The following is a 25,442-nucleotide window of genomic DNA, read 5'->3' on the forward strand; positions in this document are numbered from 1 at the left end:
CAGAATTCCCAACTCAGCTAAACTTGTTCTTTAACATAAAAAGAAACAAGGTGAAATGAAACAAAAAAAACTGAATAGAGAAAACAACTTCATTTCATTAAGTTAAAGCATTGTCAAAGGTCAATAACAGCATCCCCGATATCTGAGAAAAAGAATGGCTACTAGGCTACAGGGTTGCTATTTTAAAATGTCATAATGGAACATTAGAAAAACTTCTGTCAGAGAATAAAGATAGTGGAATAGAAGGACTGGAGCTCAACTTCTCTCCTAAAAACAACAAAATTTATAAATGAGCAATCTCCACCCAAATGGATGGGAAACCTTAGAAAAGATACCCTACTCCAGAAGAAAAAGAGGACGCCACATCAAGAGGTAGGAGGGGCGATTCTGTGATATAAACAACCCCATACTTCCTGGGTGGGAAGCTCCACAGACGGTAACTAACTGGTTCACAGAGACTCACCTACAGGAGGGAGAGTTCCAAGCCCCACATCAAACACTCACATGCGGGGATCTGGCACTGGGAGAAAGAGCCCCTGGAGCATCTGGCATTGAAGGCCAGTGGGGCTTGTGTGCAGGGGCTCCACAGGACTGGGGGGAACAGAGACTCAATTCTTGAAAGGCGCACACAGACTTTCATGTGCACTGGATTCCATGGCAGAGCGAGGTCTCCATAGGAATCTGGGTCAAACCTGACTGCAATTCTTGGAGGACCTACTGGGAAAACAGGGGTGAATGTGGCTTGTTCTGAGGGAAGGACATTGAAGCCAAAGCTCTTGGGAATATTCAGCAGCTGCCTTTCTCTGGAAGTGGCCATTTTGGGAAAATCTGGCCCCACCCATCAGCCAGCCCCTGAGAAGCCTCAGGGCAAACAACAATTCAGGTGGGGTCACAGCTCTGCTCCTCAGTAAACAGGCTACCTAAAGACCCCTCAGGCACACAGCTGCCTCTAATCCCATCCAGAGAATAAGCCCCACCCACCAGAGGGATTAGAATCAGCTTCTCCTACCAGTGGGCAGGCATCAGTCCCTCCCATCAGGAAGCCTACAGCAAGCCCCCATACAGACATCAGCCACAAGGGGGGCAGACAGCAGAAGTAAGAGAGGCTACAACCCTATTATCTGTAAAAAGGTCACCACACCAAAAACCTATCAAAATGAAAAGACAGAGAACTATAACTCAGATGAGGGAGAAAGAAAAAAACCCAGAAAAACAGCTAGTGATCAGGAGATTCTTAGCCTCCAGGAAAAAGACCTTAGACTGTTGATGCTGAAGATGATGCAAGACATTGGAAATAAACTGGAGGCAAAGATGGATAACTTACAGGAAACACTGACCAAAGAGATACAAGATATAAAACTGAAACAAGAAGAGATGCAAAATACAATCACTGAAATAAAAAATTCACTAGAAGCAGCTAACAGCACAATACAGGAGGCAGAAGAATGAATAAGTGAGGTGGAGGACAGATTAGTGGAAATTACGGATGCAGAACAGAAAAGAGAAAAAAGACTGAAAACAAATGAAGAGAGTCTCAGAGAAATCTGGGACAACGTGAAACACACCAACATCTGTATTATAGGGATGCCAGAAGGAGAAGAGAGAAGAGGACAGAAAACATATTCCAAGAGATAATAGCCAAAAACTTCCCTAACATGGGGAAGGAATCACTCACTCAAATCCAGGAAGCACAACGAGTACCATATAAAATAAACCCAAGGAGGAATACACCAAGACACATAGTAATCAAACTGACCAAAATTAAAGACAAAGAGAAAATCTTGAAAGCATCTAGGGAAAAGAAACAAGTAACATACAAGGGAACCCCAATAAGGTTATTGGCAGATTTTTCAGCAGAAACTCTGCAGGCCAGAAGGGAGTGGCATGATATACTTAACGTGATGAAAGGAAAAAACTTCCAACCAAGATTACTTTACCCAGCAAGGCTCTCATTCAGATTTGAAGGGGAAATCAAAACTTTCACAGATAAGCAAAAGTTGAGAGAATTCAGCAACACTAAATCAGCCTTGCAACAAATACTAAAGGAACTTCTCTAGGCAGAAAAGAAAAGACAGCAACAGGAAACAAAAATTCCACAAATGACAAGGCCCACCAGTAAAGGTATATATACAGTAAAGATACAAAATCATCCATGAACAATTATACCACCAAAATCAGAAATCATGAGAAGAGGTGGGTACAAATGCAGGACAGTGGAGATGAACTTGCAATTAAGAGAACAACAACTTAAAACAATCTCATATACTTATAGACTCTTATATCAAAACTTCAGAGTAACTGCAAACCAAAAACCTACAATTGATACACAAAAAGGAATCTCTGAAGAAGAAATATATCTCATAGTAAGTAAGTGCACAATCCACCATGAAGGGGGTCATTTGACATCATTCTTGGGATGCTGAAGTCTTCTTAGAACTGATTCTGATTTCCTCTCCATCAAGGAATTTATGATAACTACAATTAAATAATGCAACTGTATAATTAAATAATACAGTTCTACAATTGTATTATTAATAACCATTTCTCTCCATGGTACAATGTAAGGTCTATAATGTCTTGCTTATCACATCACCTAGAATGGTGTAATGCTTATATTGAAGAATCGATAAGATGTAACAAATTGTGAGGACATATTTATATAGTCACACTGTTTTTTAACCAATTTATGCATTTTATATTTTACTTATTTTCAGAGGGGGTGTATTATTTTTGCTATTCTTACCAGTTAAGATATTCTTTTTATTATGCTATATAAAATATTTAATGGTATATAAGGCTTTTTTCTTTATAAATTTTAGTTGCACAATATATACAATTTTAATATAATGCTAATTTTTAAAGAAAAATTGAAATGTAATAGATAATACTAAACAGTAAAGATGAAAGCCATACAAAATGGGCTAAAGTATAGAATAAATTTCCTATTTGTCTCAACATATTTTCCATTCCACTTCTCCAGAGGGAGTCACTTAATCTGTTTCTTCAGCTCCATGATATAATAATCTGTGTGAATGTAATTGTGTTTAAATACATGTATTTTATTTTGTAAAAAAATAAAAATAAAATTTCACAACAATAACAAAAAAAAGAAAAACTTCTGTCAAAATAAAAGAAAAAAATAAGATATTCAATGAGGCAGTGAACAACAAAATAGTCTTTAAACCCAAGAGCCAGTCAATGATAGGGAAGAAGCAGAGTGGAAGCAAGAGTAATATGAATGCCCACCACATTGTACATACAACTATGAGGGGAAAATTGCTGGAGGTGATTATCAAAAGTTAGAGTAATCAGTGAGAGAGTAATTAAAGGGCATTACTTAAAGCTCTCTGGCGTCCTAGATTAAGAAAGTGACTTTTCAGCAAGATACAAGCAGGCACTTGCATTATTGATGGAAGTAAAGATGAAGTCCTCCTATTCTAACTGCTAGAACAACCAGCCATTGTCATCATCAAAACAGAAGAAGCAAAATGCCATTTGTCTCTACAGTATCACAAGGGTCTAAAGATAGATATAAGTACAAAGAGGAATTTGTACTTGAAGATAATTTTTACATATTAAGGAAAATAAAGCTGATCCTAGAAGTCAACAGTCAGAAAAAATGACAATGTTTTCTTGAAAGCATCAGATTCACCAAAAGAGAAATGTATATGTTTTAGAAATGGATTTGCAACTTTTTAGCAAAAACCTTGGTGGACTTACCTAATAGAAATAAGATAATATTGTCAACTATTCAACATCAGAACCATCAAGGGTACTGTTTCTATTTATTATGGTAGAAGGTAGAGAAATAGACATGTCCCCACTGAACAGCATATTTTCCTAGTAACCCAATAATTTCATGGTCATTTGTGAGTCACTTTATAATGCTTCCATGACTAAGTGAAAAAGTATAGATTAGATTTTTAAAAAGTGTTGTATAGATTTCATGGAATAATGTTTTTAAACAGTTGTTTTGGTGTGATACACTCCCTAGTACTCTAAGGAGAACAGGGTGACTTCTGGCTTCCATTCCAGCATCTAAGCAGCTTGGAAGGTGTGGCTTCTGTCCTCACAACAAGGCTGAATGAGCTGAAAGTCAGTAATGTTTCTGAGACTGATCTGAGATCTGTAGGCATCAGGCAGATATTTCTGCTCCAGAAATTGGAGTGACAAAGGTAGGTACCAAACACGACAAATTACTATAGGAGGAACGGCATGGGAGCAGAAACTGCCACTGGAGACAGAACCAGGGTAGGAAAACTTGAACTGTAATTGACACATTATTGGTGTTTCAGTACAGACATATTTTTTATTTAAAAACTCCAGTGTGGAGCAGGGAAATTCTAATAGAGATTCCATATTTTCATGAGTTTCACCTCCAAAAGTTCTACCAAGTTACCACCAGTGAAAACAAAAATCTCTTCATGCTTCCAGCAAGGGAAGGAATCCTAGCTACTTTGAAATTCACCACAAGAACTCTTTCAAAAGCCTGCCCTCAAAGGAAACTGTTTTATTCAGGCCTAACAAACTGGGATTTTATCAGAGCCTAATAGACCTGGGGGAAGGAAAATATTCAACTCCATCCCCCTGTAGTCTTCCTGCATTACCTAAGTGGGGAGGAAGGACTGAGGAATATTCTTGAAGGCCACATAATCAGACACAGGTTAATGAAAGATTGAGACATAATCATAGGACTATAAAATACTTCCCCTTTCCTCTAAACCTGGAATGTCATCAACAAGTCTTCTGCATAATAACAGGAGATTAAAACAGAAAGAAATGCATGTCCCAGACTTTAGGAAGAATTCTCTAAGGAATCACCCCCAAAAGAAGGAAAAGGAAAACAAAAACAAATAAGGACACCAGAGGAAAATTTTAGCTTATAACACCTATAGTTACAGCAAACATAGCCTAACTCCTAGATAGATAATTACAAAACCTCAAACTAAAAGCCTATTAATCTCAATTCCTTACACTCAACACATGATGTCCAGCTTTCAAGAAAAGAATACGAGGCATACTAAAAAAAAAAAAAAAAAAAAAAAAAAGACCACAGCATTTGAAAAAACATAGGAAGAATCACATTCAGACTCAGATAAAGCAGAAATGTTGACATCATCACACTGGGAAATTAAAATAATTATAATTATTATGCTAAAGGCTCTAATGGTAAAAAAAAAAAAAGATAATATGCAACCAAAGATGAGTATTATGAGCATAGAGATGGAAATTCTATGAAAGCATCAAAAGGAAAAGAGAAATAAAAAACACTGAAAAAGAAATGAAGAATGCCTTTGATGGACCCATCAGTAGACTAGATAGAGCCAAGGAAAGAATCACTGAACTTGAAAAAGTGTTAGTAGGAACTTCTAAAACTAAAATATAAGGAAAAAAGAATTAAAAAGACAATATCCAGGAGTTCCTGTCTTGGCGCAGTGGTTAATGAATCCGACTAAAAACCATGAGGTTGCGGGTTCGATCCCTGGCCTTGCTCAGTGGGTTAAAGATCCCGCGTTGCAGTGAGCTGTGGTGTAGATTGCAGACGAGGCTCAGGTCCCGCGTTGCTGTGGCTGTGGCATAGGTGGGCGGCTACAGTTCCAATTGGACCCCTAGCCTGGGAACCTCCACATGCCGCAGGACGGCCCTAGAAAAGGCAAAAAAAACAAAAACAAAACAAAAAAAAGGCAATATCCAAGGACTATAGGACAATTACAAATGGCATAACAGCCATTTAATGGGAGTATCAGAGGGAAGAAAAAAAGGAACATAAGAACTGTTTGAAGTAATTACGAGTGAGATTTTCCAAAATTAATGACAACCAACCAAACCACATACCCAGGATACTCCCGAAACTCATAGCATAGGATAAATTTTTTAAAAGTCAACACCTGAGTATACCATATTCACACTGAATAAAGTCAAACACGAAGAGAAAAATCTTGAAAGAAGCTGGAAGTGAGGATGCAATGTAGAGAAATACCTTATTTGAATAGGAACAAGGATAGGCATTTCCTCAGATTTCTATTCAGAAACCATTCCAAAAAAATGAGAGTGGAATGTTGAAAGAAAAAAATACCACCAACTTAAATTTGATATGTAGTAAATGTATCTTTCAAAATTTGAAAAATAAAGACTTTAGCAAATAAAAATTGAGGGAATTTGTCACCAGGAGACCTGCTTTTCAGGAAATATTAAAAGTAGTTCTTCATAGAAAAGAAAGTATATAGTTCATGATGATGTATTTAAGATTATTTAAAAATAAAAATGGAGTAACTATGGTTCAAGTATCCCAAATGGAGCCAGGTGACCATTACGGATATGGTTTCGCACATGTTCCTGTATCACTAAGATGTTAAATTTTCTAAAGTGTGTCAAACTCAGGGTCCCCACCAGCCACCAGCCATTTTCAAAACAATATCTGCTAGCATTTGCCAGGTGCAACCTTATTGTCTCAAAGTCTCTCCTTGTAACTATGAAATCATTTTTGGACTCTACCCAATGTTTATCAAGCACCCTTACTTCTTTTGTTTTGTTTTGTTTTCCTTTTAGGGCCACACCTGCAGAATATGGAAGTTCCCATGCTAGAGATCAAATCACAGCTGCAGCTACCCACCTATGCCATAGCCATAGGAATGTAGGATCTGGCTGCATCTTCGACCTATGCTGCAGCTTGCAGCAAGGCCAATCCTTAATCCACTGAGTGAGACCAGATATTAAACCTGCAACCTCATGGATACTAGTCAGGTTCTTAACCTGTCGAGCACAAGAGGAACTCTAAACATTCTTACTTCCTGATAGTGCCAATTCTTGTCAAATACTTTATGTAACTGGTTTTTACCTATATACATCTCCTGCATTTTGTAGTCCCGTGGAACACAATTCAAGTGCTTCATGAATCTACATCTCCTGGGTTATAGTCCTTAGCTTGGCTGGAATAAAAATTCTCTTCTATTCTTTATTATAAATTGTTCACTGATTATTTGTGCTGACATTCAGAAACTTGGATCTATATAAAGGACTGTTGGAAAAAAAATAGATGATGTTAGAATACTTTATCTTCCTCATTCATAATTGATTAACCAATAATTTGTTAAAATATTAATATTATATATTTGGTGATTATAGGTTAGTGATAAGTGAAATTAATGAGAGCCATGTCTTAAGGGATGGGGAAAAAGGTACCAGGAATATTCTATTATACGGTATTTGCACTATGTGTGAAAGCAACTTGGATTAGTTGTAAATTTACATTGCAAACTCTAGGGCAATAACTGAAAGAAGGAAAAAGTATAACTGATAGGCTAAAAGAGGAAACAAATGGCATAACATAAAATGATAAATTAAAATTTAAAAAAATGGAAAAACAGAGGATGTAAGAAAGTGGAACAAAGAACAATGGCAGTGAAGAGAAAACAAAAATAAATGTTAGGCATTAATCCAATTATAGCAATGGTCATTTTAAATGTCAATGATACAAAGATACCAATTAGAGGCTTGAGATTGTCAAACTGTCACAGTGGAAAATAAACATGACCTGACTATATATTATCTATAGAGAATTTACTTTAAATATGTATACACAGATTAAATAGTAAACAAATAGAGAAAAATGCATCATATATGCTATTAACAGTAATCAAATCAAGCTGGAATAGTTAAACATCGATTCCAGACAAAGCAGATTTAAGAGCAAGAAAAATGAGAAATAAAGAGAGGTAGGGAAGTTCCCTTTGTGGCTCAGCAGTAATGAGCCCAACTAGTATCCATGAGGTTTCATGTTTGATCCCTTGCCTCATTCAATGGGTTAAAGATGTGACATTTCTGTGCGCTGTGGTGTAGGTCACAGACACACTTCAGGTCTGGCATTGCTGTGCTTGGGGCATAGGCAGGAAGCTGTAGCTTCGATTTGACTCCAAGCCAGGGAACATCCATATGCCGTACCTGTGACCTTAAAAAGAAATAAAAAAAAAAGAGAGAGAGAGGTAGTATACATTACTATAAAGGGGTCAATTCTCTAAGAAGATAGGAATTCTTGATAAGCATGCCCCTAACAACAAAGCACCAAAATATGTGAGGTAAAAACTGATAGGACTGCAAATAAAAATATGAACTATTTTTAAAAATAGATGAACTATTATAGTTGGAGACTTCATCACCCCTCTACCAGTATGGACGGATACAACAGGCAGAAAATCAGTAAGAATAAAGTTGAACTAAACAACACCATAAAGCAACTGAATATAACTGGCATTTACAGAATACTTCAGCCAGCAGTAGCAGAATCTCCAGCTTTTTAAATTTTTTTTTTTTTTTTTTTTTTGCTTTTTAGGGCCCCACTTGCGGCATATGGAAATTCCCAGGCTAGGGGTGAAATGGAGCTGCAGCTGCTGGCCTATGCCACAGCCACAGCAACACAGGATCCGAGCCACATCTGCAATCTACAGTATAGCTCATGGCAAGGCTAGATCCTTAAACCACTGAGGCCGGGGATCAAACCTGCATTCTCACGGATATTAGTTGGATTCATTACCACTGAGCCACATTGGGAATTTCATTTTTCTCAAGCTTATACAGAATATTTGCCAAGACTGACCATATTTCTGGGCCAAAAGGAGCACTTTAACATACCTAAAAGAGTATAAATCATTATAAAGTATGCTTTCAGGACACAATAGAATTAAACTACAAATCGATAAAATAAATAAGGCTGGGAAACCCCCAAACACTTGAGGATTAAATAGAACATTTTTAAATAATACATGAGCAATGAAGAAATCTCAAGAAAAAATAATCAATATTTTATTTATTTACTTAATTGTTATTTCCCCAATACAATTTTTTTCTACTGTACAGCATGGTGACCCAGTTACACATACATGTACATATTCTATTTTCACACATTATCATTTTTTAAAATAAAATTAGAATTTATTAAAATTTGTGGGATGTAGTAAAAGTGCTTACAGGGAAATTTACAGCACTGAATTTACATATTAGAAAAGAAGAATTATCTAAAATCAATAACCTAAACTTCTACCTTAAAAAACTAGATCAAATTAAATCCAAAGTAAGCAGAATGAAAATAATGAAAATTAGATTTGAAATCAATAAAATGAGAAACAGAAAATCAATAGAGAAAATAACTGAAACTGAAAGCTGTTTTTTTGAAAAGTTCAATAAAATTACAAACCTCTAGATGGGTGAACTAAGAAAAAAAGGAGAGAGAAATGAAGGAGAGACAATACACTGCACTAATATCAGTAATGAAAGAGAGGTCATTACTATCCCTAACATTTCCATGGACATTAAAGGATAGTAAAATAATATTATGAACAAGCCTATACCCACAAATCTGCTTAGAATGGATCAAGTCCTTAAAAGACACAATCTGCTAAAATTCACACCAGGATAAATCTATAATTTAAATATATCTATGTCTAGTAAATAAATTTAATCAATAATTAATAACCTACCAAAACATAAAACACCAGGCCCAGATGGGTTGAATTCTATCAAAACTTCAAGGAAAATTAATATAAATGTTTGACAACCTATTTCTAAAAACTGAAGCAGAGGACCTATTTCCTAATTCCTTATATGAGGCCAGCATTACCCTAATACCAAAACCAGATAAAGACATTATGAAAGACTAAGTGCAATATCTCTCATGAACATGTACACAAATATTCTCAACAATAGCAAATAACATCCAACAATATATAAAAAGATGAATCTATCATAACCAAGTATGATTTATTCTAATTGTGTAAAGTGGATTCAATATTTGATAATCAATTAATGTAATCTATCCTATAAACACAGTAAAAAATTATTTAATATCTTTATATGCATGCATATATATGTGTGTGTGTATATGTGTGTGTGTGTGTGTGTATATATGCAGAAAAAGCATTTGACAAAAAGCAACACCAATGCATGATAAAAATTCTCAGCAAACTAAGAATAGAATAGGACTTCAGCTTGATAAAGAATCTCTATAAGAAAATTACACTTAGCATCACATTTAATGATGAGAAATCAGATGATATCCCGTTAAGATTAGGGGCAAGGCAAGAATGTCCCTCTTACCACTCCTATATGATATCATATCGGAAGTCATAGATAATGCAATAAGGCAAGAAAAAGAAATAAATTTTGTATATACTGAAAAGGAAGACATATAACTGTCTTTTTAGTAAATGATGTTTGTCTAAATAGATAATTCCAAAGAATAAAAATATCAGTAATAACAAAAAAAACCTCCTGGATAAAATAAAAAAAAATACATATAACAATATTTCAGGATACAAGGTTAATATACAAAGTCTAATTGCTTTCTTGTATAACAGCAACGAATAATAAGAACTTGAAAGTAAAAACACAATACATTTATGTTACAACATCTAATACATAAAATAATAGGTAATTGACTAATAACATATATACAAGACCTATATATGAGAAGTACAAAACTCTGATGAAAGAAGCCAAAGATTTAAAGATACGGAGAAAAGAGTTCCCATCATGGCTCAGTGGTTAAAGAACCCAACTACCAACCATGAGGATGCGGGTGTGATCCCTAGCCTTGCTGGCTGTGGCGTAGGCCAGTAGCTACAGCTCTGATTCGACCCCTAGCCTGGGAACCTGTGCCATAGGCGCGGCCCTAAAAAGACAAAAGACAAAAATAAATAAATAAATAAATAAATAAATATTCTATGCACATGAACAGAAACAGTACTATCAAGATATTAGTTCTTTCCAAATTGATTTATACATTATGAGAATTTCCAATCAAAATCCTGGCAAGTTGTTTTGTGAACATTGACAAACTCATTCTAAAGTTTATATGAAAATGCAAAAGTTCCAGAACAGTCAACCCAACATTAAAAATAAATTCAGAAGACTGACACTACTCAGCTTCAAGACTTACTATAAATCTTCAGTATTTAAGACAATGTATTACTGGCAACAAATAAATAAGTAAAAGAATAGAATAAAGATAGAAGGCTGAGAAATAGAGCCACACAAATATAGTCAACTGATATTTGACAAAGAAGCAAAAGCAATTCAATGAAGAAAAGACAGTCTTTTTAACAAATGGTGTTAGAACAACTGGACATCCACACACACGAAAAAAATGAATGCAGACAGAGGCCACAAGACCTTTCACAAAAAAAAAGGTTTTTTTTGTTTTTTGTTTTTTTTTGTCTTTTTGCCTTTTGGAGGGCCACTTCCACAGCATATGGAGGTTCCCAGGCTGGGGGTCTAATCAGAGCTGTAGCCGCTGTCCTATGCCACAGCCATAGCAACGCCGGATCCCAGCCGCATCTGCAACCTACACCACAGCTCAAGGCAACGCGGGATCCTTAACCCACTGAACAAGGCCAGGGATCAAACCTGCAACCTCATCGTTCCTAGTCAGATTTGTTAACCACTGAGCCACTATGGGAACTCCATCCTTTCACAAAAATTAACTCAAAATAGATCACAGACCTAAATGTAAAATGCAAAACTATAAAACTACTGGAAGATAACACAGGAGAAAATCTATCTGAATTTGGGTTGGAAATTTTTTTTTTTAGATGTAATGTAACACCAAAGAATGAGCCATGAAAGAAATACTGATAAATTGGATTGCATTAAGATTAAAAAAAAAAAACAAAAAAAACTCTTCTCTGTGACAGATGCTGTTTAAGAGATGAGAATGAAAAGACAGGTCACAGAATAAAAAAAAAATATTTTCAAAACACATATCTGATTAGGGACTGGTATCTAAAATATACAAAAACTTTAAACTCAAAAATAAGAATAAAAATTAAAAATTGGCAAAAGAACTGAATAGACACCTCACCAAGGAAGATAGATGGGAAATTAGCATATGAAAAGATGCTAACCATCATATGTTATTAAGGAATTGCAAATGAAAAACAATAATATACCACTACACATCTATTAAAATAGCTATAACTCAAAACACTGAGAAGACCAAATGTTGGCCGGGGTGTAAGATAAAAAAGAAATCCCATGATACAGCCAGCCACTTTTGAAGAGAGTTTTGCAGTTTCTTATAAAACTAAACATAAATTTATCATAATATCCAGGAATACAGAAGTTGGTATTTATGCAAATCAGTTGAAAATGTATGTCCACATAAAATTCTACCCCCAAATGTTTTTAGCAGCTTTATTCAGAATTGCCAAAACTTGGAGGCGATAGTAAAAAGATTGGTGGAAGCCTGGAGTTTGGGAAGAGTAAGGGTAGAAGCAGCAAAGGGCATTCTTAGGGCAGTGACATTGGTGTGTATGTTACAGTACTGGTAGATACATACCATTAGACATTTGTCCTAACCTACGGAGTATACAAAACAAAGAGTGAATTCTAATGCAAATCAGGGGCTACAGCTATGTATTAATATTGGCTCATCCATTGTGTCCAATGTACTATACAACTTAGACTGATGCAGGGCATGTATATGAAACTTCAAGTGTGGAGGAAGAGTGATGAGGAAATATATGGGAACTCTGTATTTTTTCTTCATTTTTTCCATAAACCTAAAATCATTCTAAAAAACAAAATCCATTAATTAAAAAAAAAAAATAGAACATGGTTTTAAAAAAAGCAAACTAAAAGTGAAATCATTCTATGCAAAATTCCAATATAGAATATTAAACAACAATGTCTGTACAGAAACCCATATACATATTCAAACAATAATCACCCAAATCATATGCTTAATATTTTAGGCTTCACAGATGCAAGCAATAAAATGTAGAAAATCACTATTCAATGGACTTGCCAAATTATATAGCATAACATAAATCAAAATGAAGCTTCAAAGATAAAATATGCTCGTTTGTGAAGTCAAATGCAAAAAAAAAAACAAAAAAAAAACAGTCCTCACATTACTTTGTTCTTCAAGAGCCAACATAGTCCTTTAAGCCAGCTGTGGATCCTGAGAAAAGAGTAGCTGATGATAACTATTAATTCTAGTGATGAGTGTTTCATTGTTTGGTAATTCAAATACTATTGAAAAGCATCTTGATAGGGGAGAAACTGGGTAATATACCAGTGATTCCATTTAAGACCTTCTAGGGGAAAATTAAATAAATACTACTCTAAAAATATTTCCAAGATTTATGTCATGATGATTTATACTACAATGTAAAGTAAAACAATGACAAATAATTTTTAAGCTCAAATTATCTATAGAGATTTGTAATTCTAACTACTGTTGTGCAAGTTAACATTTTTATCAAATCAATGTGAAAGAAAACATTCTTGAATTAACTTGTTAATATTATACTATAAAATATCTATAATCCAGATATAAAAGAATCTTCTTAATCATCAAAACAAAGTAAACAAACAAAAGTTTAAAAAACAAATATGAATAAATATTTATGTAAGTTATATCCTAAGTTTGAGAGTGAACTTGAATTTTTGTCATTATAATAAATGGCTTTGTCTTTAATTACTATAGTAACCAAAATTTTATGGCAGAAAAGTCTTTAAATTATATAAGTTTTTTAAATTTTTCAAAAGTTACACACATATTACTTCATATAATCCCACAATAGCCCTTTTTTTTCCCTACCTCTATGCTGTCCCTACTCCCTTTCTTCTCCGCAGCTGGTAACTAGTTTTTTCTCTATGTATGTTAATATGCCTCTTTTCTCTTTTACTCCCTTTGTCTGCTGTATTTCAGATTTCACATCTAAATGGTATCATACAATGTTTGCTTTTCTATGTCTGACATACTTCATTTAGTATGATAATCACTAGCCCCATCTATGTTGCTGAAAATGTCATGATTTAATTCTTTTTCAAGGCTGAATAGTAGTCCATTGCATGTATGTAGTACTTCTTTAAACATTCATCTATTGAGGGAAACCTAGGCCGAAGACTTTTTTTTTTAGGGCTGCACTCTTGGCATATGGAGGTTTCCAGGCTAGGGGCTGAATCAGACCTATAGCTGCCAGCCACAGCCACAGCCATAGCCACACAGGATCTGAGCCATGTCTACAAACTACATCACAGCTCATGGCAGCACCGTACCCTTAACCCACTGAGCGAGGCCAGGGATGGAGCCCACAACCTCATGGTTACTGTCGGATTCCTTTCTGCTGTGCCACAGTGGGAACTCCAAGACTTTTTTTTCTTTTTTTTAAACTGACTAATACTTTGATAAAATATGAAAGTACCTGACATCTTCTAGAGCTGCACTACTAATTATGCTGGAATGCAGAGCATTGCTTAGTCTAGGCTCTGTGGTATTTATCACTGAAATTCAAAACTTCTCAAATGAAACTTCTAAAAACTCAAATCCCAAATCTGTTTATAATTTTTCCCATTGTAGAAAATCATAAAGATGTCTTATCAAGTCATGCTGTAAAATATTTAGGAGAATTAAACAGAAACAGTGAAGGCCTCCTACCTTAACAGAGCATTTTTCCCATCACTTCTTGTACACCAGACCTGCCGGGTTTGAAAACCTATCTCTATGTCCCAGGGCTTGGAATGGTGATGCGCCTTGTAACTGTGATGTCTAAAAGTGACTCGCTCCTTTGAGTCAGAGATAAAATCCAGAACAGTTCTTCCATTTAGGTTAAGTTCTTTGAGATGAGGCAGTCTACATTTATGCCAAGGTCCAACTTTAAGGCTAAATGTATATTCCTCTGCCCCAAGAGGGCAGGAAATGGGAGTATCACAGGCTCTCGACTCAGTCAGATTGGGACACTGGGACCCTCCATACAGAGGGGGGGCAAGGGCTGAGCGCGTTCTGTGCTGTAACTGTTTTCCACATCCTTTGCTGCACTTGGACCACTGTGAGAACTCAGAGACCACACAATCCTGTGGGCAAGGGATGAGGCAAGCTTGTTCCGTGGGGGGCTGAGGGGCAAAGTGTTCACATATTTCATTCACAACCATGGTCCTGTTCAGCTTCTGAATACAGTGCACAGTCCGGTGCTGCAGCCCATGCTGGGCTGTCACACACTCTGTGGCCCGAGGCCTGGCCTGGCCCAGGGCAGGAGGAACCAGCATGCAGTGGTGCCAGTCAGAAACTTCCCACTGGAAGAGGTCTCTGTGCCAATCACAGACTCGGAAGCAGCTTCTTTCATTTGGAGGCCTGCTGCTCTCATCACAGTTAGACTGGTGACTCGTCCACCCTTCAAAGTGGAAACACCACAGGGCACGGCTCTGGATGCCTCCAGGCCCACAGTCTCCTGTACACCTTCCCCAGGGGCCTGTAGGCAGAAAAACAAGGGTGTTGATTACTCAGAGATTCCACATCACCATCCACACAAAAACAGGTCGATCTGCATACCTCACCATAAAACCAGTGTGAAATCATGAATTTTGATGGGAAGTACAATTTAAAGGTCAAGAATGTGGATTCTGCATCAGCTGACCCTTGTTAAAATCCCCACTCTATATCTTCCAGCAATAAACTTGGATGAACGACTCCAACCTTCTCAGCCTTAGCTTCCTTTCCTACACAAGGAAGGAGATAATAAAAACACTGACTTGTAGAGTCGTTCTGAGGATTGGTGATACAATGTGATGCCAAGTTGAAAATACACATTTAATATATGATTGGGAAGTTCTCATCGTGGCACAGTGGAAACAAATCCGACTAGGAATCATGAGGTGGCAGCTTTGATCTCTGGCCTCGCGCAGTGGGTTAAGGATCCGGTGTTGCGTGAGCTGTGGTGTAGGTTGCAGACACAGCTCAGATCTGGCTTTGCTGTGGCTGTGGTGTGGGCCGGTGGCTGCAGCTCCAATTGGACCCCTAGCCTGGGAACCTCCATATGCTGCAAGTGCGGCCCCAAAAAGCCCATCCCCCCAAAAAAATGATTGGCATCATTATACTGATTATGTCCCAAAACCTATATATGTAACTCAGTATGAGTAATTTCCGGGTAGGCAGAGGTTCATCTGAAAGAAAAACCCTCAATCTAGGATTTTAATAAAGTAAGATTTTTCAGGTTTCCAATCCTTCAGCTCATACCCTAAGTAGCCCAGAAGAGAAATACATTTTACATTTTTAAAGTAACTTGCAAAAGCATCCTAAATATATGTTCATTTTCTAAGTAGCTGATCTTAGCTTTAGTTTTTGCTTGCAGAGTGAATTGCATGAAAAAAGAAAAATCTGCTGTGTGAGGGGCTGTGCAGGGGGAGGTAAGGTAATAAAAGAGGCAGCAGCACTAAATTGCCTATGGAAATTTTACCCCTACAAGCCTAGAAGTATACCCACTTTGATTTCTGCTTGATATAGACACCAAGTAAAACTTCCAATATTAGCTTGCAATATTCTGAATCTTTTAATTACTGAATGCTTATTTTGTGAGAAAGGGTTCAAGAAATGGACAGATGAAAAGCTGCCCACTGATGTTTCTCATATTTTTTTATTTTTTGCCTCAAATCTATAGATATACCAGATGGCCTTATCCAGAAGGCTGCTCATCTATCTTTCCACAAGGACAAGTAGTTCATATTTTGTGTCATTGGAAAAAAAAAAAGTTTCCTCCCTTTTGCTTTACTTAAATATGTAACATGAATCTGAAAAAAGTTTATCAGCTTAACTCTGTTACCTTGGCTCCTTTACTAGGTTTGTGACTATGAATGCCATTCACGCCTTAAGAAATGTTTTAATTTATACATTAATTTATACAGGCAAGGGAAAGAAGGTAGTCTTTCTCGCTTTCCCCAAATCTGATCAAACCCCCACATGCCACTTAATTCTTCATGTGATTTATTTTCTCTCATGCATCCACTACATTTCTAGAGACAGTAAATGGGTACAGCGTCACATGCATTTAGGACAAGACATAAGGCTTCCCCCAAAGAAACAGGTATTTGCATCTGGGGCCACATGCTGCAGTGAGGATCTCTCACTTTGGCAGGACAGTAGTTTGGGGGTTCTGATGTACACAGCCCCAGTTCTTCCTCAAGTGTTCTTGTGCGTAAATCTGATATTCTAAGCAATACCGTGTTAGGCTATGGCACTGATGATTTTGTCCCTTTGTGAGATGAACATAGAACATACTCTTATCTTTCAGTGCCCCCACACTGAAGTCTTCTCCTGCTAAAATAGATGAGTTTTGCTGGAGTAAGTCAGCCTATAGGCACCCAAAATCCCCTTGGGTTTGCCCATACACTTCCCCAGGTGAATTGTCCCTGCACTGCCTGTTCATGGTACATACAGTAAGTTCACGTGGACAGAAGGGTTCTCAGCATAAGCTGATTCAATCATTTGCCCTTAATTCTGGTGGTGTCACCCGGACCACTCACAATGCAGTACTTTGCAAAATGAGATGTTCATTGTTACATGACAGTTACTTGCAGGCTCCACATGTCCAGATGTTCTAGAGCAGTTTCAGTTCCAGTCCATTCCCTGGCCAGCATTTCAGGCCATGCATGTAAATGGTCATTATTACCAAAAACATACAAACACAAAACCCACAGGTACTCAGTCTATTTTTTTTTAAAAAAAGTGTATGATGGCAGCAAACTTTTAAAATTTAAGATCTGTCTAGAATGGTATAAAAGTTATTGGATAAAGTGAAAAAGAAAGCCTTTTTTAAGATGCTGGGTTTTAAAATAGAGGTTGTCAGTTTCTTCTTATTTGCTTAGGAATCAGATACACACAGTTTTCCACTTAGGATTTTTTGGGGTAGATTAAAGAATGTAAGACTACAAAAGTGGAGCTACCTCTAACCAATCCTGAAAGACTTAACATTAAATTTAATCAATCTAGAATATCTTACAAAGTGACCCTTATTCTTACATTTAAAACATTTGAGGAGTTCCCATCGTGGCTCAGTGGTTAACGAATCCAACTAGGAACCATGGGGTTGCAGGTTCGATTCCTGGCCTTGCTCAGTGGGTTAATGATCCGGCGTTGCTGTGAGCTGTGGTGTAGGTTGCGGACACGGCTCAGATGCAGCTGGGCTCTGGCGTAGGCCAGCAGCTACAGTTCTGATTAGACCCCTCGCCTGGGAACTTCCATGTCCCATGGGAGCAGCCCAAGAAATGGCAAAAAGACCAAAAAAAAAAAAAAATTGACAAACATGTTTTCTTATTAGTAACAAGCTGTTTTCTTCTAATTTTCCGCATACTTTCAAAATTGTTAAGGTAGCACTTTTTGTTATGCAAAATCATTAATATTTTAAACTGTATAGATTAGCTTTAATATCTCTATCTATACAGAATTCTACCCAACAGTCAAATTTTTCCTAGATCAATGGAAGACAAAATATAACTGCTAAGAAATAATCACTACCATTTGTTGAAGGCTAGCAGTGGTGTGCTGGGTTTGGCTGCTACCAGGGGATGGTTAAATATTCAGGAACTTTACCAGGTGGTTGTTAAATCATTCATGGCTGGAAATCATCCATGGCGGGGGTATTTACATTATGCTACAAATCAAGGCCAATCAAGGCTTTTAAACAGAGAGCCAGATGGTTTAGAGTATACCACTGGTAACTTGACAAGTGCCTCCCTTCCTTCCTTCCTGTTCCTTACAACAGTCCCATGAGGTGGGGCTGGCTTGCTCATTTTATCAGTTGCAGAAAATGAAGCTCATAGAAATTACAACACACACCTAAGCTTACCCAGCTAGTACATGCTAGACTAGAATGGGACTCCAGATCTGTATGACTTCTAGCTTGGGTTCTCACCCTGCATTTGAAAGGAGCCTTTTCCAGGATGTGTTTAGGTGTGTGTGATCATAACATCACAAAGCAGATCAGTTTCTTCTCTTAGCTATGATTTCTCCTATTTGTTTGTTAGTATATCTTCAGATGTGAGTAGACCAAGTCACCAAGCTGGTGTCTGCACTATTTTTATGCCCCCTAGCCCTGGAAATTTAGGGTAGCAGCTCTTGCATAATAAGACACAGGCATGTTTATAAACATTAGTCAGTATATTTAGAAAGGTACAGTCAAGGGAGAATAGTGTTTCCTCCTGATAAAGCAAACTTTGCAGGCAACTGAAAAACATGTGAATAACAAGCAAATGTAAAGTGAATTGGGTATGCTTAGAATAAATGAAAAACAAGTTGCAAACAAGATAGGACGAGACAGAGACAAGACCTCTCAGCAATTGACCTATAACAATTTGCATTTCTTAGGCAAGGAGAGAAAATGTGTTCTGTGAATTTATTCAGTTGTGTTTGGCTATAAACTTTAAACATACACACTAGAAAAAAATTACACAGCCCTGAGGGATTTTGCCATTTCAAAAAAACATGCATATCAAAGTAAAATGTGACCTGCAGTTTGGCAAATCTTAAATCCCTTGTCTAAGTTCAGAAATAGAAGAGCCGATTAAAATTTTGAGCAGTTGCATGAAGACAAAGAAAATCACCTTTAACTTTGACATACTGTATAAAACATATGGTTATACTGAAAATGTATATCTGAGATAAAAATCTAAAGACACAAAAAACCTATATTTAAATATCAATCATTTTCTATTTCTTAATTGAAAATAAGACCCAAGTAATACAAATAACAAATTCAGAACAATCAAAGGGTTAAAAGTTTAATTATGTACATAATGTGGCTTTAAACTATAACTTAAGCTTAGTTTATGGTATAAACTATATATGGAATGTATTAGTTTATATACCATTTCTATGGTAAGATAGGAACAATAATTTTCTACTTATTTACCTGCAGCAAGATTATGTGAAAACATCACCTACCTGCAAGCCATAAGATAAATACAGCTACTCAGGAATAAACTGCATAATATTTTAAGTCATGTCAGTTTTAATTAACCTGTTAACATTTTAGTTTAGAAGTAAATTTTTTGGACAGGGAAGAGTGGCATGGATGAACTCTCAGGCAATATCTACATTTAAAACTCTGTGATCCATCTTTTTTTTTCCTGTGTTTTTGCAGAAAATGCAAAGCTGTGAAAGCTCTAATGTAATATTCCTCTAGAAGTGCTGGCAAATTGTATTCTCTTAATTAAGTTATCCTTAAATGGATTAGTTTAGATGAATGTATCACCAGATCTAAATCATCACTGTTAAGGCAGCCTGCTGGATGTCTGAATTTTAGGTGTGGTGTTCATTAAGAAGCCTGTCACAAAGAAAAAAAAAAAAACTGTTCCAGAGGACAAGGAATAAACAAAGTCCCAGGAGTTTTCACATAGTACTCACCACTGTTTGAGGCAGCAACACTGATTTTTAATACCATTCATGCAATAGGAAGAGATGTTTGTTTTATTATTTTTTTTTTCACAACAGCTTTCATTATCCTGACATTGCTTTATTTTTGACTTGGGCAAGAGCTTTGAGAATGACATGAATGACAAAGCTGAGCTATAGTGTCTTAAACAAATTATCAGTGGATAATTACACTCCAAAGCACTAGAAACCTCAGCACTGCAAAATGTGACATAAAACAGCATTGATTTACTTGTCAGAAGCCTGACCTCCAAGAAATGGCTGGAAATTTCTGTAGTAACTTCCATTTCTCAAAAAGCTTTTACATTGATAATGGAAGAATTAAAGTGATATCTCCATTATATAGTGGACAATTATCTAGAAAATCACACTTTCTAAACTACATCAAAAACACAAGGCAGGCAAAAAAAAAAAGGGGGCCAGTGAGCATACATTGACTAAAGCAACAATTATTCATTACCTGCTACTAATAGGTAGCGTATTAGACTTTGGGAATATAAAAATGAGACATTAAATACTTCTTACAAGATATTAAATATTTAATGCACTAAATATCATGCCAATTTGTTTTTGAGGTGGACATGTGACCCCTTCCTCAGGCCTATCTAGCCTTACTTTGTACACAGTATTAATAAACTTAAATTTCATTTCCCAAAGCTCATTAAATTGAAAGCAGCAAACGAGAACTTGAGAGGGACCACTGGAGGCAGGTACACTGATGAAAGCCCGAAGAAATGATAATTCCCAAGTCTACATTTCAAAATCTATCATGATAATTAAAACCTTCCACTAGCAGAAGATGTATAAAGCCACCCAGAATTTTCTAACCTCTCAGAGAAAACCTTATGATTAGATACACCCATTTGTGAGCTAAGCATCCTTTAGCAACAGACACACCACATAGAAAATGGAGAAACAGGAAAAAAAATTAATGGGAAGGAATTTAAACCCTAATGCATTTCTCTTTTTTTCATTTTTTAAAGTTTTATTGAAGTATAGTTTATTTATAAGGTTGTGATAATTTCTACTGTACGATGAAGGGATTCAGTCATCCATGTACACATTCATACTCTTTCAGATTCTTTTCCTATATAGATTATCACAGAATATTGGGTAGAGTTCTCTGTGCTTTACAACAGGTCCCTGTTGGCCAATCATTCCATATACCTCAGTGCACATAAGCCAATCCCAAACCCCAGTCCATCCCTCCTTAGCCCATCTATCTCCTTTGGTAACTAAGTTTTTCGGTGTCTGTGAGTCTGTTTCTGGTCCGCAAATAAGTGTGCCCGTTTTTTAGATTCCACATATAAGTATTATGATAATGATGTTTGTCTTTCACTGTCTGACCACATTTAGTATGATAATTTCTAGGTCTATCCATGTTGCTACAAATGCCATTATTTCCTTCTTTTTAGGGCTGTGTAATATTCCATTGTATTTACATGCCACATCTTTATCCATTTCTCTGTTGATGGACATTTAGGTTGCTTTCATGTCTTAGCTATTATAAACAGTGCTACAATGAATTTTGGGTACATGAATATTTTTGAGTCACAGTTTTCTCTGGATAGATGTCCAGGAATAGGATTGCTGGATCATATGGTAGTTCTACTTTTATTTTTCTGAGGAACCTCCATACTGTTTTCAATAGTGGTTGTACCAAAGTACATTCCCACCAACAGTGTTAAAAGGGTTCCCTTTTCTCCTCACCCTCTCCAACATTTACTATTTGTAGACTTTTTAATGATGGCCATTCTGGCTGGTGTAAGGTGGTAGCTTCTAGTAGTTTTGATTTGTATTTCTCTAATAATGAGATGTTGGGCACCTTTTCCTTTGTCTTTTGGCCATCTATATGTCTTCATTGGAGAAATGTCTAATTACATCTTCTGCCCATTTTTTGATTTGCATTTCATTTAAAAAAATTCAATTGCACTTTTTACAGTAATCAAAAAAGTCCCTTATTAATATTAAAACTATTTTCAAAATACACGATTGTGGCCTGAAGAATGTGTGCTAAAAATATTCCATCAATTCTCTGTAAAAAAATTTAACAGCAACAGTTAAAAGTTACCAAACATCTTTATATATATAAAGATTTACCTTTGAAGACAGTTCATGATTCCACTACCACTCAAAGTATTCAGACTGAGTATTTTCTTTTCCCACTGTACAGCAAGGGGGTCAGGTTATCCTTACATGTATACATTACAATTACGTTTTTTCCCCCACCCTTTGTTCTGTTGCAACATGAGTATCTAGACATAGTTCTCAATGCTATTCAGCAGAATCTCCTTGTAAATCTATTCTAAGTTGTGTCTGATAAGCCCAAGCTCCCGATCCCTCCCACTTCCTCCCCCTCCCATCAGGCAGCCACAAGTCTCTTCTCCAAGTCAATGATTTTCTTTTCTGAGGAGATGTTCATTTGTGCTGGATATTAGATTCCAGTTATAAGTGATATCATATGGTATTTGTCTTTGTCTTTCTGGCTCATTTCACTCAGGATGAGATTCTCTAGTTCCATCCATGTTGCTGCAAATAGCATTATGTCATTCTTTTTTATGGCTGAGTAGTATTCCATTGTGTATATATACCACTTCTTCCGAATCCAATCATGTGTCGATGGACATTTGGGTTGTTTCCATGTCCTGGCTATTGTGAATAGTGCTGCAATGAACATGCGGGTGCACGTGTCTCTTTTAAGTAGAGTTTTGTCTGGATAGATGCCCAAGAGTGGGATTGCGGGGTCATATGGAAGTTCTATGTATAGATTTCTAAGGTATCTCCAAACTGTTCTCCATAGTGGCTGTATTTTCTTTTGTCCATGCCTGCAGCATGCAAAAGTTCACAGGCCAGGGATCAAACCCCCACTACAGCAGTGATCTGAGCCATGGCAGATCTTTAACCCATTGAACCACTCAGGGAATTCCTATATATTTATACTTGAAGTAAGCATATACATTGCTGCTAACAATCTTTTTGCATGATTGCGTTTTTTTTTTTTTTGACACCTAACAGCACATTCTAAGTCCATTTCATCTTTGTGGACAGATGCCTCTGCCTGAAAAACAAAGCACCTCTGTCACTTATCATTTATGATTACAAATTATTAGTTGCCAGGGATGAGAACATTCATTAAAAGAAGCTTGACAGCAAAGCAGATTAGAAATATATCTGAATGGCTAATCAACTAATGCAAACACCACAGAGACAGAAAACCACCTTTACAAAAACTGTTCATCAATATTTCTGGTTTGGGGAGTTCCTGTTTCAGCACAGTGGAAACAAATTCAACTAGTATTCATGAGGATGTGGGTTTGATCCCTGGCCTTGCTCACTGGGTTAAGGATCTGGTGTTGCAAAGAACTGTGTGTGGTGTAGGTCACAGATGCAGCTCAGATCCTGCATTGCTGTAGCTCTGATCTGAACCCTAGCCTGGGAACCTCCATGTACCACGAGTATGGCCCAAACAAACAAACAAACAAACAACAAAAAACAAAAATTTCTTGTTTGAATTCTACTTCCTAAAAATTCTGAACCCTAAAAGAGTATCTCAAACTTCATAGACTTCACTGCATGCTGACACAAAGTGGGTCTTTTCCAATCACTAAAATCTACTGCCTGCTAACAGTGTAGATGGTGGGAATGGAAAGGAGATCTTATAGCCCACAGTTTTGGGGGAGGAAATGAAGCCCAGATAAATTTAATGATCTTCTCAAGGTCACACAGTCAGTTGGAGCAGAAATGGAACTGACAGTTGCCTTCCAGAGGCCCAATTCAGTGATCTTTACAGTATATCATGCTGGCTTTCATTGTAACACTCTAAGGTTGCAAGGCAAGAAAAAGGGTGCCATAAATGATTGTAATTCAAGGTGGAAGGGAGAGAAAGAAGGAAAAACAGAACAAACAGATGGAAACTACATAAAAACACATATTATACAAGCAATGGACTGTCTATTAATGCTGAGAGAAGTTAATCTCCTGGAAGGACGGAGGAGACAGCTGTTCCCAGGGGCCCTTCACAATTGATTATGTGACATGGGATCCTTCCTGCCTTTGCATGCTTGAGAACACAGACTCAAGCTGCTGTTCAAGTACATCCAGCAAGGTTCAGGGGTTCGGCGAACACAGGAAGCCTCAGGCACCAGTAAGAAATTATGTGTCTGCTTATTTCACTTAGTATGATCATCTTTAGGTCTATCAATATTGCTACGAATGGCATATAAGCCAGAGAAAGACAAATACCATATATTTCTTATATGTGGAATCTAAAAAAGAAATGATACAAATGAATTTATACACAAAATAGAAATAGACCTATTGACAAAGAAAACACATTAATGGTTACCAAAGCAGAGAGGTGGTGAGATAAATGAGGAGTACAGCATTAATGAATGCACACAACTATATATAAAATAGATAACCAAAAAGTACCTACTATTGCACAGGTTCTAGCACAGGGAACTATACTCAAAATATTTTGTAATAACCTATAAGGTAAAAGAATCTGAAAAAGAATACACATACACACACATAAAGCTGAATCACTTTGCTATATACCTGAAACTAACACAACATTATAAATCAACTATATTTCAATAAAAAGAACAAAAAAAGAATGTGTCCTCAGAATAACTGCAGCAATAATAGCAACAGGTGCCATTTTTTTTTTTTTTTTTTTTTTTTTTTTTTTTTTTTTTTTTTTAGCACTTACTATCTTCCCAATGCTATACGCACTTTACTGATATTGTTCTGATTTGCTAGGTCAGATCATCAAAGCCTGAGGTCAAAGAGCTTTCTCAAGTTTAACAGCTCAGGTGCCTGACATAGAACTCTCCAGTTCTATCAACTCCAAACTTTGCCCACAAAAACTGTGGTTTAACTACTTTTAGAAGTCATATCTCTTGAGCAAATGAAGCCTTGCAAAACCCATTAGGTAAAATATATTTAGAAGGGGGTGTGTTCTGAATGCAGCTGGTGTGAGGAGCTTGGGGCCCCACCCTTCCTCTCCTGCCTAAAGCCTCACAGCCCTGCCTCAGTCCCAACTTAATGGCCTGGCTTCAGCATGGCCCTCGAAGTTGTGGAGCCCTGATACCTGTCAACGGAAATGGATGGGGTGTTCTCATCCCATAAATGTGGCTCCACTCAACTTTGACTTTACTCACAATGAATGCTTCAGCTAAGCCCCTGGAGACACAGAAGAAAATCATTTATTCTGCTGTTTCGTATCAGTTGAGTGGAAAAGACA

At 36.7% G+C, this 25,442-nt stretch overlaps 1 protein-coding gene across 10 annotated transcripts in view; it reads right to left on the minus strand.

The window, feature by feature from the left end:
• The window catches only part of THSD7B (thrombospondin type 1 domain containing 7B), a 960,849-nt gene that overhangs the window by 638,364 nt on the left and 297,043 nt on the right, over nt 1-25,442 (minus strand). For all 10 annotated transcript variants that reach the window (XR_014830551.1, XR_014830550.1, XR_014830553.1 and 7 more), the window contains one exon: nt 14,435-15,245. Coding sequence is in view for 6 of the 10 variants with exons in the window: in XM_085001332.1 (XP_084857458.1) it covers nt 14,435-15,245 (811 nt within the window). In the remaining 4 variants the exon portion in view is untranslated. The remainder of the gene's footprint in view (nt 1-14,434; nt 15,246-25,442) is intronic.

This window comes from Sus scrofa, chromosome 15 (genome assembly GCF_054392235.1).
Source record: "Sus scrofa isolate SSC_HxYL_T2T_F1_AM1 chromosome 15, Sscrofa_HxYL_maternal_Yorkshire_Landrace_v2.0, whole genome shotgun sequence".
Lineage (NCBI taxonomy): Eukaryota > Metazoa > Chordata > Mammalia > Artiodactyla > Suidae > Sus > Sus scrofa.